Source organism: Temnothorax curvispinosus, unplaced genomic scaffold (assembly GCF_003070985.1).
Source record: "Temnothorax curvispinosus isolate PA1 unplaced genomic scaffold, ASM307098v1 QBEX01007734.1, whole genome shotgun sequence".
NCBI classification, from domain to species: Eukaryota; Metazoa; Arthropoda; class Insecta; order Hymenoptera; family Formicidae; genus Temnothorax; species Temnothorax curvispinosus.
Window position 1 is genome coordinate 2,519,557 of NW_020217514.1, and position 9,640 is coordinate 2,529,196.

Sequence of the window (9,640 nt, forward strand, 5' to 3'; positions counted from 1 at the left end):
ACAGTATAATTGTTAGTTTTTTTCAAGGAATACGACGAAATGGAACTTTGAAATAAATATGTGCCGATTGATTTTACTCACCATTTCGCGATGATTGGGGTAATAACTCTGTTCGATCAAGGGGAAGTTGTCTTTACCTAAACGACGCTGCAGTCCCAGCAGGTGAGCAAATACCCAAGGTTTATCCTATTTTATAGAACACGATAGCAATTACCGAACGGTTCACTTATATCGTCGATAAGAAAGACATGCATAACAAAATCAATAGAGGGTATTACATGTGAAGAATCTCAATATATATATATATACAATATATATATTTTTTATCATTATCCTATTTAATTTTTGTATTTTAAATACAAATTAAATTTTGAAAATTTTTGATATAAACAAAAATAAAATCATGTTTCGATATATATTATATGTATATAAACAAATATATTATATTTGTTAGAGATTCTTATTTATTTGCAGATGATTGAGATTACGAAATTCTTAACAAATTTTATTTCCTGTTTTACATTTGTTTTGCAAATAATTATTAGAAAATTTATAAAGCAGATAATTTTATCGCAATACGTTACCTGAAAGTTGTAAATTGCTGTGAGATTGTTAACGCTGGGTATACCGCCGTACATCAAACCAAGAAGAAGATTCTTGTAATCTTCTCCAGCATCCCGTAGATTTTGACGTATCAATACGAAATCAGGTTTGAAGGATCTGATAACAAATAACAATATCCGTTGCTCAATATTGCTTTTTTGACTGTTTTATTACACTGTTATATTTGTTATTCTATTTAAAAATTGTTTTATGTATCACGTGACAAATCTACCTTGTAAGTTTCCAAACTATCATTTTAACTTATTTCTTGATATTTAATTTAATATTGAAATCTAAGATGAATAGATATAAACAATGCATTTTAATTTAATGCCGAGAATTGCTAAAATTGGAATGCAGAAACGCATTCTTATTCTCCAATTTCATCTTACCGAATAACTTTGGTCCCGTTACGATAGACAGCCATGGACACAACGGTGCCCGCCTCGCTTGCTGTCAGGGACAGTTCTCGAAATTCCGCCTGCTCCACGCGGATCTCATAATCGCCATGCAGTCTGCGCCCTCGGAAGTATTTGCTCCAATCGGTGTTTTGGTCATCGATCACCAGCAGAGTGAAGCATCGGTCTTTGCTGTATGACGAGCCTCTGGTCGCGCCAGATACCGCCGCTCCCAAAATAGAAGCACCCTACGCATCATTTTAACTGTCACACGTTATGACATTCTCGCCTTGCATCATTCTAACTGTCACACATTATAACATTCTCGCCTTGCAACATAGTAACTGGCCAAATGGAAAATTTTAATTAAGTTTGCTATGAAGTACACGAAAAAAATGCTTTTGAGAAAGTCAAATTTCAAAGTTTCAAGTTTTCCTCTTTAAAAAACGCAACTAATTGCGAGATATTGAGAGAAATATTTTGAAATACTACTTATTCAATCTGGATTATTAATAGCTATATTTTTATCCATAGTTTTAATAGTGGTTAAGTGATGAAGCTATTATTTTTTATTCAAACCGATTTCTGTCAGACAGAAAATGTCAGATAAATGTAGATAAGGAGGACGAAGTCAACTTGCCTGATCGCGAGCGGCGCCGGTTAAGCTCTGCACTCGCTGGAGCAAGCTCTCCCTTGTCTTCGCCGGCGAGGATGGTGCGCTGGTGGTCCGCGAGCCGGGTCTCAGGTTGAGACTGAGATCGCCGCCGATGGGCTGCGGCGGTCCCTGGGGTGGCGCGCCCGGGATCGGCGGCTGGGACGGCGGCGGTATCGGACCCGGTTGGGATTGCAGAGGTCGGTCCGGCATCGCTTGATACGACTGAGACGAATCCTGTCGGCCCACGGGGGCCATCCCAGGATCCGCGTTGGGCTCATCGTCGAGTTCCGAGCTTAGGTCCCCTGATGAGAACCTGGAAGACAAGCTATGGTGGTCGTCGTGACAGTGACAATCGGTCGGCAGGCCGCGCACTGGCGCTGTCGTGTCTGACTGCGCTAAATGCACATCGATCACATACGGTGCTGATGGGATGAGGAGCATGTAGATGACGTCGGCGATGAGGCTGGGCGGTCGCTAATCGGCCGGCGCTGCATGCGTGACGCAGATCTTACGTCTATTTCGGTTGCAAAGTGGACGACCGTCCGCTTCAGTTTGAGGTAACATATCCGTTCCTTTTTTTCATCCATTAGGTGCAATCTTTTTTTCCACTCAAATGGTTTTAAGCGTATTGAATAAAATGAGTATCTAGACGCGAACGATGCCGGAACATCCGCACGAAACCATGCCTTTGCGCATTTACGTCATCATCGATTTGCATTATCGAGCGTATGTGTGGTTATTCGTAAATAACAGCGAGATTTACGTCATAAATAAAAACGAGAGATGAAAGATGCGATATCGCTGATGGGGGAGGAGAGGTGGCGTTATACTAACGTTATATACCGTGTGTAAAACAACGTTAGCGCGATGACTTGATATCGTGACGTGCCTCCAGGCTGCTTGCATTTGGGGCAATGCTGGAAGCGGTATTTTTAACGAGCCGCATGCACACATCCATATTTGCCGAACACGGAAGACTTGAAATTATTAATAACAACATTACGATACTTGTTCTCGAACTCTCTGTACTCATTTTAGCGCGACACTTTTGGATAAGCAGAGGTTCCCAAATATCTCGACACAATTTTTTTCGATATTTAAAAGAATCCTCTCTCTTCTTTCAATCGATAACAGTATTTTAAAGAATTAATTTTAAAGAATCGAAGTTTCGACGCTGTAAATATGGAAAAAGTAAAGAAATGTTTCTTTTGAGCTCATTATTAATAAAATTCAAATTTTCGCACATCGCTTCACATTCACTAGTGTGGGAACCTTCGCGCGAGTCGAGTAATTCCAATTTTTAATATCATAACTTTGACATATTATTGCTTGCTTAATGGCCGTTTCAGATAAGTACTTGTGTCCGACTAATTGGACAGAGGAATCTATTTTCTCTTCTCCGGTGTGATGGGGAACCGTTGAGAGTTGAGAATGCACGGAATATTGAGATACCCCGCGCGTCGTTTTAACGGCCGATCATTATCGTGCATACACACTAGTGTGCGTAAATTGACTCCGTATAAGAGCCACTCATAAAAGCAGGATTCAGCTCGGCGATGTGATACACGAGCTTTCATCGGGTATGCCTTTCAACAACGTATTCACTCTGCAGGTAAAGCGACGTTTCGATCGAAATGTTTCCATGCCGGATTTTAATTATAGGAATCTCTGGATCCCGTCCGATAACAGAATACGACCAGTAATTACGTTAAAAGCGCATTAAGCGCACAATATAACAGAGTATAGAAGCGTTATTCGCAATTATAAATTATTGCTTACGTGTATACGCATAATGACAGTAACGAGAGGAAGAGACATAAAACACTGACAATGAGTCACGTAGATTATTTATTTTTATCCGCAGATCTTTTCTAGAGACTTTGTATAATCTTAAATGCATTATCGACTCCATGCGTTCAAGAAATATTCCATAGAACCAATCTGAGAGATCGGCAAGGGCTTATGCAATAAAATTGTGCAGTACAGTTATACTGCATAAAAGCATAAACGATCTTGTTCCATCAAGCAAATTCAAGATTCGGGCTGACATTTTTCAGTACATATGCGTCAATAAAATTACGGAAGATATGAAGAAGATAATTTTAATTCTTTGGGCGTATAAACGAGCGCCGTAGATGAAGATCGTTAAATTAATAGACGCGAGATCAAATGTCAGCTCCACACAGTCCGACGTGCATATGATACCGGCGACTTACCTCCGTTTCAGGTAGTTGACATTGGTGGTGAAGGACTGACGAAAACTGGAGAATGAAATGTTGCCGGGTGATGGAGCTGTACCACAGTACTTGGCGCAACCGCCGCGGCCGGTAATCTTGATGGTTACACCGGGCTCGCTGCTGCGATGAAACGGCTCCCGGTTTCGTTGCTCGAGCTGTTAGCGATCCGGAAGATAACCCGTTTCAGTTCTCTGCCGTTGAGATAGTCCTTGCGTTGCTGATGATGCGACGTCGTCGCGACGCCGCGAAATAGGTCGTTCGTTGTGGGTCGATGGATCGTGTCGATAGATCCCAGATCGTTGGGCGGGTTCTCTCTGCTTTGATGCGTCACGGGATAAACTTCAACGTAAGGTAATCCGAAAGGAAAGGATGAAATAAGAGAAGGTGAGGAAGAAGAAAATAAACAATCCAAGTTGAAATCTGTAAGTAAAAGAAAAAACACGATTTAAGTGCCGAGTAATTATTGCCGAGTGTAAATTGTAATTATAGGATTCTTATTTGCGTAAATAAGGGCCGGTTGTTCCAACCTGTTGGTAAACTACCTAATAGTTAAATCATATAGGTATATGTCTTTGTTTATCCTTTACATTAGACAAAGATAAATATATGATTTAACTATTAGGTAGCTTACCATAGGTTGGAACAACCGGCCCTAAGACTGTAAACGTATAATTGGTCGTATTATTAGCAAATGCATCGAATAAGTGTGACATTTTTACGATATTTTTATATGAAACATTTAAATATAAAGATTATTATTGGTTAATGTTTTTCAATATTTGAAAAGATTAAATATAAATATAATTGCATAAATTCTCTACAAAGTATATATATACTTTACAATTTAACATCCAGTTAAAAATAAAACTTATTAAATATCCTTTCTATGGTATTTTCGAATTGTTCAAAGCAAATTAATTAGCTTTTTAATCTGAAGATTTAAATTACTACATTCAATTTACTGTAGTCTTTAAATTCTATTAAAGAGCCTAGTCACAAATGTGCTAATATATCAGATTTCTTAAAGCTCTAATTTAAAAAAGTTTCCTTTTAATTTGAGTGGCTTAAAATAAAATAACCTACTTGTGCTATGAACGACACGCTTTTATTGTCCCAAAGGTCTTTTCGTAATTGGCTTCTCTTGTGTATTGGAAACAGTAAGCTAAGATCATAAAACTGGCTTATGTTCCTGTTATTTTCTTTATGCCATGCTTTGTGAATGCTTGTGTACATTATTACGACAATAAAGGTTGCGTCAAAGATACGAGATTTATTTTTTTTTTCTTATGAATTATTCAGACCAGGCGCTCGCAGAAGTATGAAAAAAATTCCAATTCAAAATAAATTCAAAACTCACGAAATAGGTAAGACTACACTTGCAATAGTACAGCCCATTATATAGCTATATAATTAAAAAATCCTTTCTTGAATTTTCTAAAAATTAATGATAAAAAATTGCCGCTCTTAAATCTGCCGCTGGTCATAAAGAACACTTCGAAATCACGTATTGTGCATTAAGGAAATTATGGATGTAACCGGTGCGACCAATGACTCTCGTAATATAAGGCACGCGAAAATCGATAGTCGGAGCGCGATTTTGCTTGGAATTTCTAAAATGCTTCACGGCATCGCGCGAGTTCACCGGCATTTACGTGTTCTTGGAACATACGCGCGGCACGGAAACGTTACTTCTATGGCTTGCTCGTCGATCGTATCACCCCGGGTAGAGCGGTGATCTTCCTTGAAGAGCTCGCGGGATAATTCTATGCTCACACCGTAGGAAAAGAAGAGGAGATGAGAGAGAGAGAGGGAGAGAGGGAGGATAAGCGTCGAGGAAGCAATGATACATTCCGACCGTCCGTATTTGTTTCTTCCGTACTTCTCTGATAATAGCGACGTCCGTGTTTCGCGGAACTAGCAAACTTCGCGTGTAATTTTCAACTTTCTCGGAGCATTGCTCGAGAAGAAAACCTCGCGATTCGATTTGACGATGCAGACAAACATCGCAATAGCTCACAGAATTGTTCCTATACACTAGACGTTACACGTCAAACTGAGAGCAAAATAGTTGGTCCTTTTTGTACACTAAAACATTTTATAAGATTTATTATATAACATTAAAATTTAAGAAAAATCTGTTGATTTAGACGCTATAAATGTAATTTAGCATTTTTAAATTAAATTTTAATAAACTAAATTTTAAGGAAACAAGATATTTAAGAATATACGACGAGTGATGAGTTTTGCATCAAGATCTTGCGAAGGGAAAATTCTAAATTTACCGTAGACCTTGCGGCTGAATGGATATCTGGGTCGTAGGTATTCCGTACGTATTTCATTCCGAGGTTATTCTTTGAAGTCTTAATTCGAGTCTTTGACTTTTTTCCGATATTGTAGTGATTTCAGCTTTGCCTTCAGGCAAAGTTTGTTGTTACTTCAGGAGATCGATTCAAATCGCGCAAGGGTATAATTTATATAAAATTACAGGGGGGATAAAGTAGATGAACCAATGAGAAATAAGTTAATTTCCACTTATAACGACTTCCATGTGATGGTATTTCGCAAGTTTCAGCAGATTAGTGTAATACATTGCATAGAATTATTCTTGCGCCGCGAATAGCACCTAACCTATTAGACCGCGAAGTGGTAAACGAGTCATTACGTGTTGATGAGTTACGCTCGTGGATACAGCTCATCAAGCATTTTACACGCACAATACCGTTGCATGCATCGAATTCCTATAACAGCTATATGTTACGTACGATCAAGAGAGTCTCAACAATAGCCTGGTATGTGGTATGTGTAATAGACGATAAGTTACCTGATACAAAGTTTTGTAAAGTTAAAAGTTTAAATTGGGATTATGACAACATTTTAATTACAAAATGAAATAGCTCTGGATTGAGATATTTAATCATTATTCTAAAACATATGAGAAAATAATTGATAAATGTCAAACGAAATATAGCTCATATAAAAACACAATAAAATATTGATCTTAATATTAGGTACTAATTGAAAGTAAGAATGATTATTATTCATTTATGATTTTTTTTACGATTCTAAATGAAGATTGTGAATAATAATTCTTTATAAATTTAATGTTAGAAGAATTACTTAAATACTAGAATCACTTAACGTTAGCAAGTAGGTCACTGTGTAATTTTACACATCCTAATAGGTAGTGTAGGTGGTAATACGATTGTACAGATAATTACAGTCCAATCCTATTCCGACACATTTAATCATCATTAAATCACAGATGGTGTAAGAATCAATACATCCGGCTTATCCAGGTTCTATCCAATCAGACAAACGTCGAAATTTGACACGAGATTTATTCAGCAAAAACAATAAAGTATTTTCATTGTTTTTTATAGAATAAACTTCTGATACAATTATAAAATATTGAAACAGGATATTTTGATCTATATTAATTAAAAAAACATGTTAATTAAAAGTTTGCTACAGCATGATGACGTAAGTATCTATAATGTGAATAAATTTCACGGATGTATGTTAATAATGTATTAAATTTCGCATTAAATTTAGCGCAAATATCACTTTGTGCATCATATTATAATTATATTCTCATAATACATGTCCTCATAATTTCAAATGCAAATATATTGTACCACCGGTGCTGTCTGAATTCGCGTAATTACGAAGATTAGATCTCGTCTAAAAGATTGCCGCGTTCTGTCTGTTTTAATCTCTGCATCTAACTCACATTGGAATCCTAATGAAATTTTTGCATTAACATGTCTGCTGAATATATCTATGACATATTTTTCTCAGGTTGACATAAAATAAATGTTACAAAAAATTGCGTAACAGGAAGAATCTCCACTAATCCGTATATATAGTGTCTTAAAGCTGAAAGATGCAGCCAACTACGGGTATCGAATTTTTATTTAAGTACTTTCAAGAGTAATCGATAAACTTGTTGAAAAATAAATGAGTCAGGTTTTTCTTTATTAACTTTTATAGATTGCATTTATTATGTATCGCAATTGACATTTTATAGAGATGGATAAAGACAGATTGTTGTGCAAGATTAATGACCGAATTCATCAGTATTGATTAAATTCAGCAACTTCAAGCTAATCTCCATTCTTTGCCTTCTTTTGAAGCTTTCTTGTAAAAAATTTTAGCTTGAGAAATGTTTCTAGGTTTATCTTCTATCATATCGCGAATTATGATCCAAGTCCACGATATTAAAGACAGTCACTTTTAACCATTCTTATTACAAAGATAAATTTACATGTATTAATGCTAAAACCAGTAAAGGAGCGAATAACGTTTGCAAAGAAATAAGTTTAAAGCGCATAAAGAAAGAGGAGCGCTATCGCGCAAAAGAATATTCTCGTTTACGCTGATCGTTAAGATCCATCCCGGCGGCCATGACTAAAACTTTCTAAGAAAAAGTCGCTTTTATTAATGTCACGACGAAAGGAGAGATCGGGAGAGGTTCGCCGGAGAACTTTAATGTAAAATAAAATTTGTCCCTAAAAAAGAAAAATCAATGAAGGGTACCGCTTCGTAAAACACACACACTCACATTCGCTACTGCTTTATCGTCTCCCGAAATTCGGGAGTGTGTCACTCCTGCTAAAATTATCGCATTCGTTTCTCGTTTCCCCGGCTATCCCCCCGACTATTTATGACTGAACATCGATTGTACCCCGTCCGACCGAGACACCGGAATCTTGCGCAATGGACGTAAATCCGAAAACTGCACTTGCGTACCAAAATATACACTACTCATTCAAGGTAGATAACGATCCAATTTATCAACGACCGCCCACACACGTCGACTTGTCGTCGCCGTCAATACGAGAGCGGCGGTAATCTTACCTCGGCGATCTCGCTACGCAAAGATGGTTAATTCGAGCTTTCGCTTAATAAAGCGATCGCTCGGACACTCTCTATCGCGTTGACTCGTTTACCGTTACCCGTGGCCCGTGGCGTTTATTGCAAACGACGTTATTGCGACGTTTATCTGCGCGTCTTATCGACAGCCTTATCGAGCGGACTATCGAGAGCGACGTTGAAACTACCCCGAGAGAGGCATCGAAACTACCCCGCTCGGCGAAGACAGCCGTCACGTGAAGGTGGTGCGCGCCACCAGCCTGTCACCTTGCGTACTCCACGGGGCCGGAACCGGCAAAACGATATTTTACGAAAAGACGTGCTTCCGAGGGAATCGCGATTTTTTTAAGCGGAATCGCCGTTCCTCGGCGAGATCGATCTTCCTACGGGGCACGGAATTTGAAAATCTCGCCTGGACTCGTGCGGACTCTCTCAAACTACGGTCACTTACCTGTGTCGCGTGCGTGTACTACCCACTAGTTTGCCGATGAAGCAGTGAGGCTCGGCGGAGAATCGCGAGGGTGTCGCCCGGAGGGCTACCCTGGTCGATATGCTGGCGCCTGCGCAACCCCTTATCATCTATACCAAGTTCCTCTCGCGTCCCCCTCGCGTGGGGTTCCCTCGCACAACCCGTCGCGGACGCGTACGATTCCGTACGCGAAGAATGGGCCAGGGTAGGGGGAAACAAAAAAGGAAGCAACCCCTCGCCTGCCTGTTGGTATTTGTGCGAGATTGTTCGGTGCATGTCAAACGCGGTCCGCCTACTTGCCGACTGGAGATGAAACTTGCTTTTAACGTGCTCTCGCACTCTCTCGACGAGTGCAACTTTCACGTCATTAAGAGCGTCACCACCCCACCCCGAGGAACAATAAGAG

General features: G+C 39.0%; 1 protein-coding gene across 5 annotated transcripts in view; it reads right to left on the minus strand.

Moving 5' to 3' along the window:
* Window positions 1-9,305, minus strand: part of LOC112457309 (synapsin) — a 50,475-nt gene extending 41,170 nt beyond the window's left edge. Inside the window, exons 1-6 of one of the 5 annotated variants that reach the window (XM_025020261.1) lie at window positions 9,217-9,305; window positions 3,873-4,313; window positions 1,642-1,969; window positions 996-1,249; window positions 585-720; window positions 82-186 (exon numbers count right to left, since the gene is read on the minus strand). In XM_025020261.1, the coding sequence (XP_024876029.1) occupies window positions 82-186; window positions 585-720; window positions 996-1,249; window positions 1,642-1,911 (765 nt within the window). In that variant the 5' untranslated portion in view covers window positions 1,912-1,969; window positions 3,873-4,313; window positions 9,217-9,305. Of the gene's footprint in view, window positions 1-81; window positions 187-584; window positions 721-995; window positions 1,250-1,641; window positions 1,982-3,872; window positions 4,314-4,976; window positions 5,000-8,454; window positions 8,478-8,750; window positions 8,978-9,216 lie in introns of those variants that run through there. The other 4 variants (XM_025020262.1, XM_025020264.1, XM_025020263.1 and 1 more) reach the window with 4 other exon arrangements.
* Between the last annotated feature and the right edge of the window lie 335 nt (window positions 9,306-9,640).